The sequence below is a fragment of the Lycorma delicatula genome, chromosome 5 (genome assembly GCF_047948215.1).
Source record: "Lycorma delicatula isolate Av1 chromosome 5, ASM4794821v1, whole genome shotgun sequence".
Taxonomy (NCBI): Eukaryota; Metazoa; Arthropoda; class Insecta; order Hemiptera; family Fulgoridae; genus Lycorma; species Lycorma delicatula.
Genome location: NC_134459.1, coordinates 170,570,173 through 170,593,303, shown reverse-complemented (window position 1 = coordinate 170,593,303; position 23,131 = coordinate 170,570,173). Strand labels below are relative to the sequence as shown.

Genomic DNA, 23,131 nt, shown 5'->3' with positions numbered 1-23,131 from the left:
TTATATATTTATTGTCTATTACATATATTTGTTTTAAACAAAATTCTAAATAACAGACTTTGATAATAGAAATGTAGTTCTTACCTTTTTTTAAATCGGTATCATTTTGTTTAAATAATTTTATTTATATTACAGAAATTTTTGTATTTTGAGCGAAAGAAATGATATTTGCAGACTTACCATACAGTTTCAATTTCATTGTAATTTTTTTGGATAGTAATATAGTAGTTAACAAATCAAGACAGATAGATTGATTTTTTTAGCGTGTACAAGGGTAGTTCAGTAATTAAAGAAACAAACTGCAACAGCAGAAAAACTTTAGAAACTGTGTAACATTCAAGTTGGCATCCCTGACCTAGAAAATATCAGCTGTTTGAAAAGAAGTTCTATTATTGTAATATCTTTTTTATTCCAAAATGTTGGCTCTGCTGCTTGAAACATGTACCGTGGAAGAATAGCAAACTGTGTTAAGATTTTTATTTTCTGTGATACAGTTGAGTGTATAACCTTGAACATTTTTGTAACTGAATTGAACAGCAAAACAAGTGTCACTGATTTTCATTATAGCGAAAGACCTGTGGATGTTTCAACTGACACTTTTACAAAATTGCATTAATGATTTTATTTGTGAAGACGGTTGCACAAAAAATCTGGAAATTGGTGAAATTTGAAGTGCAAGTGTCAGCACTGTCCATTCCGTTTTCCATGATTAACCGAATTACTGCAAAACATGTTTGAGATGGTTGGCTCAAAATAATCCTGTCACCTTAATTCACATTTGTACTAAACAGTGGCTTTTTCAGATTGTTTAAATTTGTGATGAAACTTGAATTCATAGTTTTGAGCCAGAATATGAAATAGAGGCATCCAAGTTCAACTGTCAGGTAAAAATTAAAAATCTGTCAGCTGGAAAAGTGATGCTAAAGTCTAGATTTTGCGACTACTAAGGCCCAATTTATTGTGATTATTAGCAAGAGAAATCTACCATCAATTGTGAGTACGGTTGTGACATGCTAGAAAATATAGTGAAACCTACAATAAGGAGAAAACAAGCTAGTTTGCACTTAATACCTACTCTCAATACCACTCGAAGAATATTCAAAAGTTGAGTAACCAGGTGTTATATGCATGTTATAGTTCTGATTTCCCACCATCAGATTTTTTTTGTTTGGTCTAAAGAGTTTTTACCTGGCATCAAGTTAGCAACAATGAGCAGGTCAATTATGGCTCAGACACCAAGGTAAACAATTCTTTACAGAGGAATTACCTTATAACATAATTTGTTTATTCTTTAGCTTTTTACTGTTGTGGTAGATTTTAAAACAAACTTTATCAAATGCTCTATTTTGTGTATAAGGCAGCGAATTATTCTTTAACCGAATCTATCAGCAAAGCAGAAAATAAGTATATGTTTTATTCTAAGTTGTGTATCCCCTTTACTTTTGGTACCCTGGTAAATTTTGAAGTACAAATCCTCTCATTCACAGCAATATTTAAACTAAACATATTTGATTCTACCAGAGTAGAAAAAAGAAGAATTTAGGGTACAATCTAATTGTGTACTCTTAGCTTTTTATCCTGATATATTTTCAAGTAATATAAAAACAGGTGATCATAAAATTTATCCATTTTTTTGATCGAGGCATCAATATAAATTCTTCCGTTAACTATATCAGGATATCAGAAATTAAGTAGGTTAATGAATTTATAAATTTAAACTTACTTACTTAACCCTCTCAATTCCTGCCACCTGTGCAGGTTTTAAGTAGTTTAAAAATCCAGCTTTGATAAACCACTTTGTATGAGAGTCTCCTAATAGAAGAAAAATCATTTTTTGTGAATGTACATTTGGTTTTCTGTTGGTGTTAGGCTTAATAATAATAATTCACAATTTTTTTTTTCAAATAGTTCATTAACATTGACACACAAAATATATAAATACACACATAAACTCTTTCATTACAATAAATGTAAAATAATTTTTTCTTAAAATGAGCATAATCTCATAACCACCGTATGTAAAATTTATAATGACAAATACAATTTCAACATTTATTTTTTATTTAAGCTGTTGATGAAACTGCTAGTTTTTTCAGATGTTCCATAAATACTTGTAAACTGACATCATCGGTCAAAACTGCTGCTTCACTCTCCTGAAAATAAAATACAAAAACATTCATTAAAAACTATACAAACAAAATATTACATAGAAAAAATTAACATATAATTTACATATATTTTAATTCACTTATAAAAATACACTATGAATAGAAAGATTGCTTAGGTTAATATAAATTATTGAATTTATATAATTATATATTGTATTAAAACAAATAATATTTCATATTATTTTACGAATTATTATATAGTAATAATATAATTTATATAATAGGATACAATTAATAAAATTTATTGAATCTAAATTTTCATTTTAATGACTAAAATGAAATAGATTTCTCTAGAATGCATGATCTACTTTTAAATTGGAATAACATGCCATAACACTTTATTAATTAATTCTATACTGTTATTTTTTTAGATTTTCATTTTGATTAAGAAAATACAATAAAGCACCTACATAATAGAAAACAGTTTTAATAAATCTGAATGTTAATTATCAACGCTAACTAAAAAAATTTAGGTGCACATTTTAAAATGAATTTTAAACTAATTTATGTAAACAAATAAATATATTATTTATTTTCCTATTCATTTTTTCTACAGAGTTAAAAGATTAGTTTTCACAATAATGTGATTTATCTTAGGAAATATTAAATTCTATATTACTTTTTTAACAGACTTCAAGAGATAAAACATAAGAAACCTAAAAGTGTAAATCTCTTATAATCATAGAAATGAAAGGAAGGCTATTTGCCATGAAAAAGAAATCTTATACTTTATAAACTAACTACTTGAAGGAAAAATAATTTTAAAAACCTTGTTCTATTCACCATTATGGTTGAGAGTTTCAGTTTGTTTAAAATCCTGTGTCGCCTCCTTTCTTGGTTGTGTGGTTTGAATGTTCCATAGCTTTGTTAGATAATATTAATATATACCAGTGTTTGAATGTATTTTAAACAGTTTTGTATGTTGCTTATATCCTTACATATATATGCATTTTGCTGACACAAAATGCAAACTGGAATGTAATAGAATAAAATGTTACATAAAGCAATAAGTGCTGCTATCTTGTAGTTTTATTCCCCTACTATTAATATTCCAAAACTTGTTGGACCTATGTCCTCTCATTTTCTGGCAGTTGCCAATGTTATGGGTTGAGCATGTTTACTATATTTAATACAATGTGCAGGTGATTGAATTTTTAACAGCGGAAAAAGTGAACGTTAGTGACGACATTCACTGTCATCTAAAAGCCATTTATGGGGGGTGAAACTGTTGATGGAAGTACTATTGATCAAAGTGCTTTGAGTAGATGGGCAATAAAATTTAGTGCATCAAAAGCTAGTAAAGGAAATATTGAAGATTAACCTCATAATTATTAACAGACTTCTGTGACCGATGAAAAGTACCAAAAGTAGATTGATGAACTCTATCTTCTGATTTTTATAATAAAACCAAAAATAAATAAATTGATGAAATTATTTTCTCTCTCTATTTTTTTTTTCTACGCAAATATAACACAATTCTAGTAATGCAGTCTGCATGGTACTATAGAAGTTCTGGAGAAATGCAAAATCCAGATTACTATGTGACAAGGTAGTAATGTTTAATTATGAATAATTTAAGAAAAAAATTTTATTGATTAACAAAAATTTTTTGGGGTTCACAACATCTCTTGATATAAGATTCATAACAATTCTTCACAAATTGTGACATTTTTTAGAAAATCGAAGAAAGATCATCATTAGTAAATATTATATCTTCAACACATCTTGTTAATCAGAGCCGTATATTTTTCAGCATTATACAGAAATGTAGCTGGATATTACTGATCTGGTTATACTTTTAATTCTTGATTACCTGCACCCAGTTCTACTTCTTAGTCTTTACTATTTTGATTTTTGGAAACTAAGTGATACAATACCTTCCTATGATATAATAATGTTTGAAGGTACTACTCCAGGATCTAAAAACAAATGTGGAAGTCATTTGTATGTTATACGGTGTATCTAATTGTTATGGTGTGGTTGGTGAACCAGAATAGCAGTAGGCTAGACTAATTAATGGTTATTTTTTGATAAATTTTGATGTTTACAGGTTCTTAGATGATTTAAAGCTTCTAATCGCTCACATTATTTTTGGTCAGTCCCTTGAGCTTTGAATTAAAAACTTACTTTTAGTTCAATTAAGGCATTAGCATAAAAACTATTTTTAATATACTCTATAATTTCTATTAGTTTTATCTTTCTCAAAATGAAATACTAATTAATAACTAGGCAAAAAGAAAAAGATGTCACTTACCACAACAAAATAATCATGTTTTTCTACAGAAAAATTAGTAATAAAGAAAATATTTCCAAAAAATATATAACAATCTATTTCTAATATGTTATAATTTAAGCACAGAACTTAAGAAATACAAAAAAATTGGCATGCAACTTTATTTTCTTTAAAATAAAAGCAAATTCAAAATGTAGCAAAAAAAAGAATAGTGAAGATTAGGCAGATAAAATTATTTACAGTCTTATGCATGCAAATTGTAAAAGATAGGAACATAAGGGATGTTTATTTTATAGCATGCCAGAACTCTTATGGGAATAACATTCATACGCTTATTCAACAGAGATTATAGTACCAAAATACTCTAAATCAGAAACTAAAATATGAATGAAATTATAACTATTGTTTGAAATTTTTAAAGGAAAGTACCCATATCAAAATTTTGTTAAGATGTAAAATCAAATGTATTTCTTCTTTAATCTTGTAAGAATCCTGTGACCCTGTAATTTTCTTCTTTATCACAATATAGATTGATGTGACATATATTGTACAGTTCAGTTCAGATTTGGAACGTGTTCGTTATAATGTACGATCCTAATCATATCGAGTTATTTATCTCATTTTTGAAAGTACGATATAATAGTCAATCTATTTTAAAATTAAGATGTGTGTTTTAAATAATTTCAAAAAGGAAATCACAGAGCACAGTCCTTTTAGACATTCTACTTATTTATGTGTTGAAAATAAATATCGATCGACTTCAAAATATGTTTTTTACATCCATTTAATAAAGAACCAGCATTCGGTATGATGTATAGCCATGTAAATGAGTACGACAAAATTTGCACAATTATAATTTTGAAAAATAATAATTGGTAAGAAATTATTAATTTAAGTTTTAGAAATTTAAAAAGATATATGAATATTTTCAAATAAATGATCGACATCAGAAAATTATGACACATTACACATTAGGCAGTTGTTTTTAATTTGTAGTTTACCAAATCCAGAAATATTTAAAAAAATTGTCTACATGAATTTTCATCATCAAATAAAAAAAAAATAATACTGTTCTAACTCATAACTAATAGGAAGTTTAAACTACATAAACATATAAAAATTTTATCGTAATGTAATACTTTATTGTGTCAACTTTTTTATTTTTTTTTTTCTGAGAAGCCAAATTCAAAATGTGGAAAAAACACCAAAAGAGACTTACAAAATAAAAACAATGTTTGAAAAAAGAAATCTTTTTTCTTTGAAACTGAGAAAAAAGAAAAGAAGCCAAAACACGTAAGACCTGATTTAACATACATCTAATGTGGGCGATTCAGGGAAAAAGAAAATTTATCAATTAGTTTTGTTAAAAAGATAACTAAAGAATCATTCCTATTTCGAGTGTAAGAGAAAAGTTAATTAATTCTCAGATAGTATTTATTAAACTAATAAGAGATTTTACAACTAAAACTGAGATGCATCACTGTTTGTGAAGATGTAGTACAGTAAGTATAATAGTTGTACTGAAAATTTTACGATTATTAAAACAGTTTTATAAAATATGTTCTTGAAAACAAATTTTTTTTTGCCAACTTACAGACCAGAGTGGCCTATCCATAAGATTCTGGGCTCAGATCATAGTTGGCATTTCTCATAAAAAAGTAGGGTGCTCAGTTATCAGGTATCAATACACAGTTGCTGAAAAGAATATGTATAAATAATCCAAAATATATTTTACAGTTTTAGCAATGATTTAATGAATCAATATATACCTCAATAAATAAAATTATCGAAAGGATTTTAACAATTAAAACGCCCATTCATGTTATCTACAAGCAAAATGGGTAATTATTTTAAATTTTCATTATTAAAAGGTGAAAATTATTAAGTAGAAAACAGAGGGAGAAACTAATTAAAGAACAACATAGTAAATTTTACTATAATAACCATATTTCTGTCTGTACATTCATTAATAAGAAAGACATAACTGAACTATACGCAAATGAATAATAATGAAACTGGATATTTACAATTATCTGAAGGCATTTAATTTCAATCATTTCTGACTGCATAATGAGAAAAAAAAGGCAAGTAGATATTTTAGAAGAGACTTCCTCTCTTCAAAACATGTAACACATATCTTAATATTATATGATGTATCTACAAAGATAAAATAATTATTTAATGATTGACAGAAAAATAAAATCCATATGTCTTAGTTATATAGAGGTGCAAAATTATCCTAAGCTAACACAAATCTATGCAAACAATAAAAACTGCCTGCCTCACGTCATTGTTAATAAAATAATATGGCCACTAATTAGCTAGTAACATCCCTAATTACTGTTTGTTATTTTCTAGTGATAAAAGATTAATTTTATTATCCCTGTACTCTGCAGAATATCTGCCAAGAAAAGAAATCAGTCAATTAAGATTTAAAACTCTTTTATTACAATTGGAAGTACAACATAAACTTTGTGTTCTTAGAATAATATAATTACAGATATCACAACCCTTATATTAAAAATTATTTTAAATATTTCATCACAAATTTGTAGATTTGTTGTTCATAAATGTCAAATTATGATAATCACTTTGATCTGGCAAATAGCATTTACCTAAAAAAAGAAAGATACCTTCCGGACTGGCACAAAATCAGACTTAATGCAGATTTAACTATATATTCATAATATCTGACTTTTAAATTACTATCCTTATAAAATAAAAAATGCCTAGCAAGAACAGGACACGATAAAGGAGAAAAACCTTCATATAAATCAGAAAGAAAACCTCATACCAAGATTTCAGTTAGATTAAAAACCATATTAAGTCCTGATATTAAAGAAGACTTATGTAAACTTAGACATTTATTATGTATGACAATTAATTATACAAAATGTAAAACAACTGTAAATAATGCAGAAATTTAATGAATAAATTTAATATTTTATTAAAAAAAACAAAAAAACTATATGCACTGAATTTGTTAGTTATATGTAATTTTATGAATGTATGTCTTAAATATTTTCTAACCTTTTTATTTATAATCAGCTTCTTGAATTAATTTTTTTTTATAATAAAAAATACTAACAAAACCTTTATTTTTATTACAGTAACATACAAATGGAAACTGAAAACAGGTGTAGGTAATCATTTATACAAATATTCACATCTGCTGAATGCTTTACATTCAAAACAAAACGTAGAAAATTTTCTAATAGCAAAACTTTAATTATTTTACGTAGACAGTAGCAATAAATTACATCTACAAGTAATCATAAAGTTTTGTTATAGTTGTCTTAATCTCAACAGTTCAAGAAGTGGAAGATATAACCCAAAAATGCACATTATGAAACAATTACAAAGAAAAAAACAGACAGACAAAGAGATTAATAACAATTTTTGTGTAATGAAATCAAATACATACTGTCCATTATGTAAACATACGTAACAAATTACCTATGTCTACAAAATTGTGCTATTAATTAAAAAAGAGTACAGAAATATCAAGAACACTGCAAGTTAACACTAATCTATCAGGATTTTGTATTCTCCAGTAGTAAAATTCATTTGTTGAACAAAATGAATGTTTTATAAAATCGTTTGACAGTCTGATATTACTCTAACCCTATATTTAAATTAAACACCATTTTGGTTTTTTACTCAGTATTTTTTATTACAGAATTATTAATACATCACTAAATGAATATGAAAATTGTAATGACTGATGTACATACAAAAAAAAAAATCATATGGTATCTGTACATGATTTTTGAACTGATATTAGTGTGAGAGAGAGAGAGAATGAGAGAGTGAGCACAAAGATGAGATGATTTCTCAAGTTCAAAGTGCCCTTTAGTGGATATTATAGACCCAGAAATAAAAATAACAGCGAAGATGTACTGTGAAATACTTTTATTGATTTATGCATGCCATTTAAATTGATGAGATAGAATGATGACTGTATGAATTATAATTAAAATATGTGCCCAATGCAAATGTGTAATTCTTTTGAAGTTTTAGCAGTTCTACATGAAATTTTTGTCCACCCCTATGCACCTCAGACCTCATATCTAGTAACATCCACACCTTCCTTTTTAATTCAAGAAATGAATTAAAAGGTGATTCTCAATGATTTAAGAAGAATGCGAAACTGAAATACTAAACTGGGTGAAATCTCAGGCCATGGATTTTTATGAACAGGCAAAAATATTCTCTTCTTAAATCATGAAATTTTTAGAAAACAAGGGAATCAACTGAAAAAGTAACACTGTTAATTATTAGAAGAAAAGAACAAAAGAATACAATCTCAAATGACAAATGGTGTTAAAATTGGCGAAATAAGTAAAAGCATTAACAGAAAGAAAAATGAGCTAGTTTACAAACAGCCACAATGATTTAAAGAAAATCATTTTACTCTCCAGATAGCAACCTTAACTCAGTAAATAATACAGTTAAAAAAAAATTATTTTAATTAAAAGGAAAGTTCAGCATTTGAAGAAAACTATATAGATCATGTATTGATATTACATCTGACTACATATCAATATAACATCTGATATAAAGTTTGTAAACTTGTCCCAGTGCATCTATTGATGCAACATTATATGTAATTGCTGTATTGCTTTACTGACATCATCATACCAGTATCTCACAGTTCTGTTAGTATTGGCTAATATGGTTTTGTTTTTGAGTGAAGTCTATCAATATCTTGATATTACATTGTGAGAATGTCACTGCTTGAATTAGTCCAATGAACAAACATTAAATTAAACATTAAAGAAGCGTTAAGTGAGATTATGAAGATATATTAGTATATGGGTATAATTTTATTAAGAAATGTTAGTTTATTAAATTATTCTAAAAAGGTTTTCTGAGGGAAGAGCAAGTGTTACTGATAATGAGAGGCCATAGTGCCTTCAATCAGTAGAAATGATAAAAAACTGTATAAGTTATTAAAATTGTTGTATAAATAACCAACAGTGTCGGAAATATAGCAGAGCAAGTGAACATTGTTAAAAAAAAAACCCCAGAGAATTTTAATGTTAACAAAGTATGTGAAAAAATATCGAAGCAGGTCAATGATAAGCAGAAGCAAAGACAAATTGAAAATTTCCAAATCATTTTGGAGACAAGATGACATATAGAACAAAGTTATCACAATTTTATTAGTAATGGGTGTACCAAAACAATTCTGAAACAAAGCAATAAGTGTATAATGGAAGTGCCAATTTTTCATATACTCAAAAGGGTTTTATCATTCTAAATCAAATCAAGAATCAAAACAATGTAACCAACTTTATCAGACATAAAGAAATTGATATTAACACACAATTAATCAGGCCAACTAAATGGAAGTAATGTTGTACTTTATCATAAAGTAAAGTGAGCATTTATTTTAATTTAATAACATTATTAAATTTTATTGAAAATAAGTAATAACAATAGTAATAATCAATAATTATATTAAATAACAAAACTATTTTCTAGTACATAAATTTTAAGTACTAAATGTTTATTTTTAATAATAAAAAAAAATAATAATACTTTTTTTAACTCTATTCGATGCCAATTTCAAATGGGTGAAATTAAAAAACTGTTATAAATTAAATTTTATACTTTAGTGAATTTTCTAAAAAAGTTTATTTTATTTAACAGTTAATTGTAAAACAATTATGCCTATATGAAAAAAGATACTGCAAATGACACAAAAAATTTAAGCTTATGTTTTGCTAAAAATAATGAAAGGGATGTAAAAAGAGACTACCTATAAAGTATGAGGTAAGGCTCTATGGAATGTGGAAAAATGTATTATTTCTATTTCTTTAATTTACATATTTACATTCATATAATACCATTTCTTGAGTTTTCCAAATTGTTTTTTTAATATAATTCTTAATTTAGGTTAATGCATTTAATTTTTCACACAAATCTCTTGGAAGTTTTATGTAAAAATATTTAGAATATCATTCTGATATTCATAAATTCTTTTTCTGAATGAAGCACCTTTATTTTCTTTAGAAAATTTACATAAACACACGTACATTAAAAATATTAATGACTTATACAGTATAAATACTTTTTGCTGATGTATAAGGAAACAATTAGGGAAAAAATCTTATGCTCATAATATAGACTCCTTCGCCTCGATGGAGGAGATGGAAAATGGACATCGGTCCGGAAGCTAGTTGGGCTTCATAAAGGGGGTTCTACCTCAAATATGGAGAGCATGGAACAACTTCTGGATCATAGTGGCGAGTTTAACTCAGTGATGCAGGAGTTGGGTGACCAAATTAAATTACTGAGTCGCCTAGTCGCTGTGAACATTACTGCTAAAGTTAAAATCAAACAATGCGCAATGAAGCTGAGTGCTTCTATGAAGCAGTTTGATGGCCACAAAGTCTTCGGGTCGTCTGCCCAGGAATCCAGGTTGTGGAAGAAGCCACACAGATGCCTGTTACATATGGTGGCCCTATGGTCAGGAAGAGATCGTCAAAAGAATTATTCAGGTACAGTGAGCTGGTGGAGGACCCTGAAGACTTGGAGGATACATTGGTGGTGTGGATGTTTGACCTGGCAGCTGATGTTGGGTAAGGATTACTTAACAGAGAGAGAGTAAAGAGTTTGTAGAGGATATCTATTATCCTACTGCCTGACCTTTTTGTTTGATAGTGGAAAGAGAGGTAGGGGAATGGAGAAATCTAGGAACAGCGGTTGTTCCCTACGATTAAACCTTGGATGGAAAGAACCTATGGTGAGGTGGAGTACGAGCTAACCCAGTTTCTTACAGGACATGGGTGTTTCCGTCTGTACCCCATCAGGTTCAGACAGACAAAGTCAGATCTGTGTGTCTACTATGGACAGGATGACTCCGTTGATCAAACAGTCTTCAAATGCCACCACTGGGAGCAATTGTGGGCAGAATGTTATCAGACTCTGGGACATCTAGATCCTTATAACATTATGGGCTGCATGCTCAGGTCCACTAGGAACTGGGCTGTGATAGTGTGCATGATTGTAGACATCATCAAGGATAAGCTGGGGGATGGGTTATGGGTGATGGCCAGTCTCCGGGAGGGCAGCAGGGGCCCACCCGCATTGTTGCCTGTCTATGACTTCTGGTGAACGTCAGATCCTGCTGCTCAGAAAACAGGAGTACATGTATCCCATACCCATCACATAGGAACCTGTTCATGCCTCACGGCCAGGTCCAGTTTCTATGGGAAAATGGAGGAGATTTTTTAGCAGGTGTGTGAGCTTTGCACTGCCGTCAGAGCGGGCCTGATGGCGGCTGGTAGAGCTTTTCCCTCCCCTACGGAAAAAAAACCAGTCTGCATCAACTCAACTTCTTGACTACTGATAATTCTCTGCTGTATAGAACATTGTATCATAGTTATGCTATATTTTGTAGTCTTGGAACATTTAAGAAAATGACTACAGTTTAAAGTTTATGCACAAAACAGGATTCCTTTAAAGAACTCAAAAAATGTTTGCTAAATAATTTGATGTTGATCCTGAAAACGATCTTATCAAATGTACAAGAAATTATTCACAATGTAAAAATTGGGAAACAGTGTGCTGTCTTATGTAGTATTACGGTGCCAATAGTTTTTGCACAATAGATAATATAAATATTAGAGAATTTTCAAGAATTATATTGCAATACTAATGGTGGTAACTGATGATCATAGGAATTATTTATTTTAACAAGATGAAACATGTTACATATCCTGCAATTCAATGGCCTGAATTCACGAGGCCCCGTTGCTGATAACTGTATTTTTATACAATCATCAGCAAGATTTGAGATTTGTATACCTAAATTTGGCAACATGCAATTTATGATATAAATGTACACTTTAGAGTCAAACATTTGATATACTACTAGTAACTGTAATGTTTTGTAATCATATCTACATAATTTCTTGAGTGTTCCCCACAAATAACACATTGTTGTGCAGGAAGGTCACTTCCAATATCTTTTGTATAAGCGAATATATAAACTACCATTGATAACAGTGAATTTTAAAGGAATTTATATTCTTTTCTTCACTTTATCATTGAAACAAGGTTAGTAAGGATGAGCCTTTATCGGCAGAATGGCTTTACATTGCGCATCCTGTACTCCTGTATTCCTCCAACAAACCGAGCTGAATGCTCAGTTGTGTAACAGAAACTAAATGTTAAAAATTGCGATTTGATTAATTTTACAACAATGTTATATAAAGTAAAGTTGGTAATTTAATTAAAAACATTTGCCAATTAAAAAAAAACAACAAACAAAATAAATAAAGCTATGGATAGGTAAATGAGTAACTGATGACATTAGAAACATAATTTTTAAATTATGATGATATATATATATATATATATATATATATATCATTATAATATTTTTTCATAATTAAGCAAAAAAAAATAAATGTACATTAGCATATATACATGAAATTAGATAAACATTTATTTATACTGTAATATAAAGCAAAGGTGAAAAATCTACACCAGCTTATAAATAAAAGAAAAAATATGAATAGCTTAAAGAGATATCCTGCACCAGAAAGGAATAGAAATGTGAAACCCTGAGTACACCAGCAAGAAAAATAAAATAAAAAAAAAGGTAAATGAGTGAACTCTACCGAATTTCCTGGCTGCATCATCTGTTGAACGAAAAAAACAATGAGAACAAAATAAAATCAATTTAAAGAAAAGCTAAATTAAGATAAAAAAAAATATAATACAGTAATTAATACAAAAAAAAGGCTGTGTAAAGAAAAAAAATTATATACCAGTCTGTTACGGTAAAAGTGCATGAACTATAAAAATGAAAAAGCTAAAATCATATCAACAGAAATTAACAAAAAGAATAGTTATAATAATATGTCTAATCAATACTTCAAAAATTAAGTAACAAAGTGAACAGAACCCACAAATTGAGAAGCATCTTTTTAATCTTCAATCATTTTTATTCTTGATTTCCTATCATTTGAGGATGGTTTTTCAAAATGTCGGCTCTGCTTGAAACAGTGTACTTTAGATGAACAGAGTGCAGTGATAAAATTCTTTTTTCTGAAGGTGTAAAACCAGCTGAAATTCACTATGGTTGTTAAAACAGTATGGTAAAAAGCGTATTAACCGTGCAAATTTTTATAATGGATTAAAGAGTTTAAATTGGGCAGAAAAAGTATCACTGATTTTCCATATCGGAAGACTGTTGGAAGTTTTGATTGACACCTTGCAAAATCACATTAATGATCTTATTTGCAAGGATGGATGCAGAACAGTTTTTAGTGTAAGTATTCATTCCATTATATAGTACATTCCATAGTATATGTCCATTCCATTATCCATAATTAGCTGAACTACTGTAGAATGTGTTGAAGGTGGGTTCCAAGACAAGTCAACTCAGTCACAAAGATACCCAAATTCACATTTGTAAGGAATTTAAATGATGGTTTTTAGTAGAAGGTAAGGCTTTTTTACATTGCATAATAACTTGTGATGCAACCTGGATTCACCATTTTGAGCTGGAATACAAAATTAGAGTATGGAATGGAAACATCTGAGTTCAATTTCTAGGAAAAAATTTAAAATCCACACATCAGTGGATAAAGTGATGCTAACAATGTTAAAAGATTGTAAGACTCAATTTATTGTGATTATTTGGAAGAACAACTTACAGTCAACAGCAAGCACTATTGTAATGTGCATAAAATTAAAGTGAAATCTGCAATAAAGAGGAATTATGCCAGTTCTCTCTCAAAGGGCATAATTCTTCTGCATGATAATACCCACCCAAAAAAGATTGGTCCATTGATTTATTTACCTATCTTTCTTCTTTCTATGACAAAATTACCAATAAATTTGAACATGAAAAACAGTGAAATTTCACTTTTGGTAATTTTTTTCAAGAGGCAAGGGTAGCATACACAGTTTGAATTATTTTATTATATGTAGGCATATGTTACTAGTTTTACCATAAATAATATTAATGGTGATATACTTCTAAATTTTTATGAGTTTTTGAAAACTTAAAAAAAAAAAAAAATTCTAATTTTGGCTTCAAATAACTCTCATGGAGCTGGTAATAAAAATTTCAAATTTGCACAACTTGCAATGTTTTTGTAGATGTTTATGGTAAATAAAAAAGTTTCTTGTGTGTTGTACTAATAAAAAAGGTTATAACCTCTCAAAAATCATGAAAAACCTGTTAAAAGCGATACCATTTTGACTTGCTAAATAAGTGCTTCAAGGGGGTTTCTTGTCTTCTTTGCTCTTTACGTTTTTTATATTTAGCTCTTACGTTGTTGAAGTTGATGTTTTCAATATTTTTAAAATAGTTTTTTTTTAAATGTTTAATGACAGGTCGTAATTTAATGATAGATTAACCAATACCAGTACCTATTATAATTTTGATTCATAAATGCTTGTAAAACTTACCCACACTGAGATTTCAATGAGTAGTCTACAACTTTTTCAAGAATTCATTTTTATTTTTATATTGGTTTATTTTTGTAAACACTATTGAAAAAAAAATAAATTGTGACAAAATTTTAATTATTCTTCAATGAAATAGCCTGTTTTTCTAGCAATGAAAGTTTATTACTTAGTATGGTTAACCAACAGCTGTGATATCTCTTCTGATAATTCTCTTGAAATTGTGTGAGAACTATCCGTCACTGTAGTTCAAGTGGTGTCAACTTTCTCAGGACTTTGCAGATCGATACCCACACTTTGCCTTGTTGAGACTTTTGAAATAATGTACGTGGTCCAGCTGGGTGGAAAAAATGAACCTGCACTTTGTCATTTTCGAGGCTAATATCTACCACTTCTCATCATACACACAAGCAATAGAGCCTTTTTCCTTAAGTGAAAGTGGTATAACACTTGACACAGGATGGTCTGCATAGTCCTTGGAGTCTGAAGTAAAGTAACATCTTACAATACCTTCTGTCACAGGAACATACTTGTGGTAGCTTATAGTACCAACAACTCTTTCACAGCAGTCAAAACTGTTTTTTTTAGAGTTTCTGAAATCTTAGCTACTTCATTTGATTTAATCAAAAAATACTTGATGTTTTTCAGCAACACTTCCTGCTTATCTGGACATTTTGTGCACACATTCATCACACAGCTGTAGTTATTCTTGCTACAAAGAAAAACGTCTACTAAGTCCTTATAATCAACATTAAGTCTGGGATCATCAATTATGAGTCTGAGGTTCCAATGGTGAGGGCAGACACAAATTGTATGAGTCCCAGATGCACTAACCAAGATACACTATTTTGGACGGAGTTCGCAGAACATTGATCTTCCAATTTTTACCTCAGGGTTTTCACTTTTAAAGGAGACATGCAATTCACTTAAGTATATCAGAACAAGGTGCTTTTGATTATGTACTTTGACATCATCAACACAAGTGCTAACACAAGCCTTTTTACCAGGACAGCCTGTGATTATTGTCATCTTCATAAAATAACACAACTTTTTTAATTGTGTCGTTACTAATTCCTTTTTTATGTCTTTTTCCTAATTCTGGTAGAATGCCTTGCTCATTAACTAATTCTCTAGTAAGTCTAACCAAACGCTCAGACACATTGAACAATGATATTATTTTAGATCTGGTCCAAGATTTGGAGAGTAAACTGATAATTTTAACCTCACTTTCTTTAGAAGCAAGAACACATTTTTCTTTTAGTTGGATTTTCATTTTCAGAAACTTTTGAGTCAAAACATGATTTAAGATTCTTTTTTAATTTTTAAAATACCTTATTTATTTTAAATTTTAATGCTGATGGCTTTTGATCCGTGCTTAATTTTTTTAATTTTGATGGAGGTGATACACCCAAAACGCTACAAGTAGCATCCAGTTGTTCAATATTGAGATGTGGGGCAATGTATTGCTCTTGGTCTTTGTATTCACATAGTTCTTTGTTCTGCTGAGAAAAAATACTTTTGAAACAGTTAACACAGAGAGACTTTCCAGGAACTAAATTTAAATTTTGAAAAATGTGTTCTTTAAGAGCTTGCTCTAATGTTATTTGTCTTAAGTTTTTTAACTGTTTTTTATGAGTTCTCAAAGTGTTACAACAGAATTGTCCATGCAGGTGACTGAATTTTGACAAAAACTTTTTTCGTGATATTTACTAACACTAGTGACATCTGAATTAACGTGGAAAAAATAAGTTGTTTTCATCACTAAATTCACAAATTTTTATGAATTCTTCGGGCACTGTACCATACACTGTTTTATGACACTCTTCATTCACATAAATTCCTACAGAACATTGTTCTTCCATTGCTTTATGTGAAATTACTTGAAAATAATGTAAAAACTTAACTGATTTTTAAATTTTCAAATATAATATTATTGAGTAAAACGTATTTATTTATAATAAACACTTCCCAACACAGGATGAAATTTGAGATGCTTTGTAAAGATGTGAACAGGTCACTGACTGTCAGACTGACCAATCTGTAACTGCAAAGCTAAATGATGCAACAAGCATAAACGAGCATGTTGCAACATGAATTTTCCTGACTGGAAATGACATCAAGCATCTGTTATAACATGAACATTGCAGTTGAATGATTTAACAAATCTACGTCAACTATAGTAATAAGTACAAAAATATTAAAGTGCCAAGAAGACCCCTTGGAGCAGTTATTTAGCGAGTCAGAATGGTATCACTTTTAATAGGTTTTTCATGATTTCTGAGAGGTTATAACTATTTTATTACTACAATACATAAAAAAAATTTCGATTACCATAAACATCTACAAAAACACTGCAAGTTGTGAAAATTTGAGATTTTTATCACCAGCCCCATCAGTTATTTGAAGCCAAAATTTGATTTTTTAAAAAAAGAAATCAGTTTTCAAAAATACATCCAACTTTAGAGATACATATTAATATACCATTAATATTATTTATGGTAAAACTACTAAAATATAAAAAACATAATTCAAACTGTGTATGCCATCCCTGCCTCTTGAAAAATATTACCAAAAGTGAAATTTAACAGTTTTTCATGTTCAACTTTATTGGTAATTCTCTCACAGAAAGAAGGGAGATGTGTAAATAAACCATGAACCAATCTTTTACATTGGGAAAATATGAATAAACTGCTATTTGTTTCATCCTTCCAGGACCAATAATTTTTTAGTTACAATTTTTTCCGTAAACCCTTACAATCACAAAAATAGATGTGCGTACGTAACAAAAATGGCCGCCATAAGTAAAGTGTTTAAATAAAACGTTTAAAAAAAATAGTTTTAAGGTTTTCAGATATGTAGGAAACAAGTGGATAAGTTTCAACTGTTTTTAAATTGGTCAAGCAACCACCCTTGGGTCACCCAAAAATAGAATTGTAATAGAATATTGAAGGTATGTAATTTATTTCTCAATAAGTATTGTGCATCAATATTCAATATTGATTTAGATATAGAAGTTTTTTCTGTTCGGTTCTGATATAAAATTATAATGGAACATCTGGACGGAAAATATCTTCTTGATTTGGTAAGTTCTGTCCACATAATACTGTTGGCGGTTTATTTACTGACATTAATAACACTGATAAACATAATTTTTGTTTCCTAAGATGCAATACATGATTTTAATCTGTTTTCTGATGCTGAAAACAAATATGAACTCAGAATTTTCTATCACCCACCATTTTTGAAAAAGTTTTTAATTTTAATTAAAGGATTTTTTTCATTTTACAATGTATATTTAGCTTTTGTATTGCATTTTGTTAGCTTACTTTTTATTGTTTAACTTTGATAACATAATCTGTAAGCTATAAATAAACAATACTAGACAAAGAATTAAATCATATCATAGTTACATATTATGACGTCATATCTAATATTGAAGAGTGAGCCTACATGGACAAGATTAATCATATGCAGGTCAAAACATGTAGCTGAAAACACAGCTGTGTTGTTTGTATTAAGCACTGGATTTAGGAATGAGTTAATTTTGTTTAGTCTGATTACTGTCTTAAGTTTGTCGAAATTGTGTAAATGACGTGGATGCCTCTTGTTATGTATGTGATGAGTTTACTGTAAAATCAAATAGAAAAAAAATTACACTTTTAATTAAAAAAGCAAATCATTTGTACTTTCAATGTAAAATTGGTAAAATTTTAACTATATTTTCTCTTAATTTTTTTAAAGCATAATTTATTATGCTAAGGGTATTATACTAAGGGTGATAGAAAAATTTTATTTACAGATCTGTACTGTACACAAAAAAACAATTCAAGAAATGTTATCACACATTAAAAAAATCCTTTTTTGTCTATCAGTGTAATTAATAAGTCAGATGTCGTTTAAATTATTGAAAAAAAAATCTTGTTATCATAATTAAATTATTTAATATTTATTATCACAAATAGTGAATCATAAATAAATAATTTATCATATCAACAATATTTTTTAAAACTAGTATCACAATATTAAATGTGTTAGTAAAATATGTTTTATGTATTGGTATATGTATTATGTAGTTGTATTTATAAATTTACTTTGTTGAAGCACTCCAGACACATACTTTATAGCTGTTTAAGTGACATGAAATGCAAATGAGCAAATACCTACCTATCCTAGTCTCAATCTACTTTGATTATTATTTTGCTTGGTTTATAAGATTATAATAGGTTTAATTCAGAAAATATAATGTTAATATATGCGTAACTTGTTTAAATTAAAGAGTTTTACACGAGCCTTACTAAACAAATAGTTAATTCAACCAATCAGTTTGGCAAAACTGCTGTTTCCTCTTTTGCCAGATATTTTTTCAGTCAGTGACTAAGAAAAGATTGAGGGGAAAATATGGACACAAAGTTTATTTTAATTGCACTCTATTAATTGTTCTTTAACTTTCATTTTATAATACTGAATCAAATAAACATAAATTTATGGTTTCAGCATAAAACCTTTTTTCTTGTTATTTTAAAGAATAATATTACTTACATTAAATAATACATTTTATTTATAAAAACAGCTTACTCAGAGGATTAAGTAAGTGGAAGTTGAAAAAAAAAAAAACATTTTTAATTAACCCTTTTACCCTACTCCATAATCTGCAGTAACCACTATATTCCCTACACTTCCAGTTTATATTTAGTTATTGATTACATATTTTACTGAAAATATTTTATTATATATTTATTATATTATAATTGTTAGCTTAAAAATTCATTCGAAAGTTATAATAATGCACTATTATATATACTGGATGTCATTTTTTTTTTTAAAACTATTTGTTATAAGTAAATATCAACAAAAATGGGAGTACATCAGTATGTCAGGGTAGCTAAAGATGCTAGAATATTCAGTAAAGCTTGAAATTTCAAATATGATTATAATTCTGATGTAGGATTTGTAATGAGTACTAAAAGTAGAAATAACCTCAAAGTTCTATCCAAGCTGGCTGAATCTAAATAAAATATATTGTTAAGTTTAAAATAGTTATCTGGTACAAGTGTCTTTTATGTTTAAATATATTCATAAAAACAGAAAAATTTCAAAGTGTGAAATAAGTTTTAGGCTAAGAATGAGGATCTTAATGTTGCTTTTAAAATCAAGCTTTATGGCAAAAAAAGATTATTTGTTTTATTGAGGAATATCAATAGATTAACGGTTTTAAAAAGCGCATACTTGTGTTTTGAACAAAGAGGTGGAAAAGTGTTTAATCTTTCCTTTACTACTCTTACTGGTCAGTATCACTGGTTATTACCTTGGTTAAGCATTTGAATTCTAACTCTTACACAACTGAAATATCAAATCCAGCAGATAAATGCTGACTTTTGACAAAAGTTTTTTTACAGAATTAAGAAAATACACTCTACAGGTCTAAACAGTATCTAAGAAACTGTCACAAAATTAAATTATAATAAAAACAAGGAGCAAAGGAGAAATCTGAAGGGGCCAATTTTAAGAGGATGCAGTAAAAGCAAAGGACTAAAACTTAAATCAATAGTACAGATAAAAGTTTATGAATATAATGAATCAAACAATATTACACCTACTGGATCAAAAAATAATAATACATCCTACTAAGATGTATCTAATGAAAAAAAATCATATTAATTATATATATATATATAAGTGAAATTAAATAAGAGTTTAAAGGGTTTATTTAAAGATAGATAGACAATACACCAAAATAAAAAGAAAACATCTTCAACATCTTGAATTTTTAGAAATAAAAATAAATTATTAAACTTTTTTAAGGTATTTTTTTACAGATTGCAACGACTGTTTGACTGACCCTACTCATGCCACCATCTAGTGGATAATGGGTTAGGTACCTCTTTATGTGGGTGGCACAACTCTCCTTGGAGGTTGTCCAGGAATCCTACCTAAAAGAAGCACATAAAGACTAATTATTGGTTGGAGGGCCAATCGGCTGAAGCCGGATCTCCTACTCTTCCTACAATCACTAATCCATTAATAGTCATTCATACAACTTCATTTTATAATTAAGAAATAATTTTTTTCAAAACAATAATACAATGAAACCGATTAATCCATCTATCTACACATCATTAAAAAGAAGGTTACACTAAAAAATGGGAGTGAAACATGCATGTAACTATATAAAATCTTAACACATGCCAATATTAATTTGTTATAAAAATTCGTGTCAATAGTATAAATTTAAATGTAAATAACTTACCCCTCCATATGTGTACATATTATTATGAGTTTGGGAAGGGTTCACTTTGGAAAGTAAAAATCGTGCCTGCAAAAAAAAAAACAAAACAAAAATCAGCTAATATTATTAATTCCTTAAATAAATTTTTAATATTCAAGATGTCGTTTAAAAATTCAAGACACACACACAAACGTGCACACAGGTTGAACAGAAAACTTTGTGCAATTGATAATAATTGCTGATGAAGATAAGAACGAGGTAGATGTCTTCAATTTGTAGTAGGACTACTCATGCTAAACAACTACATTTAGTAAGAGGTTGAAGATATTCCAAAAGGAAAACATTTTTTAAAAAAAGTTGCAGCAAAAAATTACTTCAAATAAGCAAATTTATAATTTAAAACAAAAGATAGCCTATTAAACACTGCTACTAATTGTTTTTATAAATAATATTACAAAAATTTTAAAATGCTTGCTTTATATGTTTTAGTCATACTTTAATCAAATTATCATACATTGCACAAGATTAATTATGAGGCTCAGCTGAACAATTTTTGCACAATATGCAAAGCATGGGAATGAAAAGATATATTGGAATGAATAAAGTACAATACCTTAGTTACGAAATGCAATATTTATTTTCAATATAATCCTGTTTACACTGATAAACTTTTCCCAACGTGTGACAAGATTTTGCATTCTATCAGTGAAACATTCTGGTGATCTTTCTCCGATCCAAGTGGCCAGCTTCCTTCACCTCATTGTTGATGAGGTATTGATTACCTTGAGATTTCTCTTGACATGAGGGAAGAAGTGGAAGTTGCATGGAGCCAAATCCGGCAAGTATGGTAGATGCGGAATAGGATCAAACATAAGCTCGTGGAGAGCCATCAGAGAGTTTGCGCGGTACCCATCGTGCACAGATTTTACGGTAAACCAATTGCTCGATAATGTGGCCTACTCATTCTTTAGATATGCCTGACTGAATAGCGATGCATTGCTGGGTGATTCGCCAATCACTCAACAACCTTCTTTCGATGTTTCTCGTCAGTCACAGGAACTGGTTGTCTGCTGCGAGATGTGTCCTCAATTGTCACTTTACCAGCTTCACATTAATGAAATTTCAACACCCACCTATTCACAGTACTACTATCAACAGTTTCATTACCGTAAACTGCTATAATACAATGAAAAATATTTGTAAGATTCACATTTTCTGCTGTCTAAAATTCAGTCACTGCGCACTGTTTTAACTGTGTTGACATATTGGCCGTACTTGACTCCATTTTAACTGCTACTGAAAACTAATGCCTGACCCTTAATGGATTTCAGTGCATTATTGCAGGTTTGTAGGGAGCGATTTTAGCTGTCATGTGCTGCCACGCCCTATTCGATAGTACCCTTTGTCTCTGTGTAGCATGCTGCTCTGCAAAATTTTTCAGCCAAGCCTCATAGTAGATTAATTTGGATTTGAAAACCCTGCATAGCCATTTTGGAGATTTTGCAATTTTTTACATCAGTTAGCAATGTCAGGAAGTATGTTAAATTAAGAATGCAAGATTTGAGGACAAACATGAAAAATAAAATTGAAAAAAACATTTGAGTTAAAATAAAGGAAGTAATCATAAAGTGCATTTAAGTTTATTAAGTTACCAGAATTATCAACATTTTATCACAATAAAATTTCACAGTTAGTAAGAATCACAGTTATCACAATTAATTTTACTAGTTCTTGTATAAAAATTTAAAATAAAAAATTCAAACTGGCTAAGGTTCCAATTAGTTGAAAACATTGTTATTCTAATGTTACTACACTTCATGATCTTTCTGTTAAAAAACAAAACCTATCTATATATGCAAACAGAAATGCAATAAGGCAGCATTATATTAGTGATCTCCATACAAACAATAATATCTTTCACCTTATACCTGGAGTCAAACAAATTTTTTAAATCATAAAATTTATTAATAAAATTTAATAAAACTCTTATTAACAATTTACCTCTTATTATACAATTTATTATTAATTCCTTTAACTAATGCAATTTATATACATTAAGAATAAATAAATTGA

The 23,131-nt window shown here is 28.9% G+C and overlaps 1 protein-coding gene across 5 annotated transcripts in view; it reads right to left on the bottom strand.

Moving 5' to 3' along the window:
• Positions 1-23,131, bottom strand: part of Sec23 (transport protein Sec23) — a 71,213-nt gene that overhangs the window by 4,723 nt on the left and 43,359 nt on the right. For 2 of the 5 annotated variants that reach the window (XM_075367510.1, XM_075367514.1), the window contains 3 exons: positions 21,080-21,145; positions 13,035-13,055; positions 1,728-2,153 (listed from right to left, as the gene is read on the bottom strand). In XM_075367510.1, the coding sequence (XP_075223625.1) occupies positions 2,064-2,153; positions 13,035-13,055; positions 21,080-21,145 (177 nt within the window). In that variant the 3' untranslated portion in view covers positions 1,728-2,063. Of the gene's footprint in view, positions 1-1,723; positions 2,154-13,034; positions 13,056-21,079; positions 21,146-23,131 lie in introns of all 5 variants that reach the window. The other 3 variants (XM_075367512.1, XM_075367515.1, XM_075367511.1) reach the window with 2 other exon arrangements.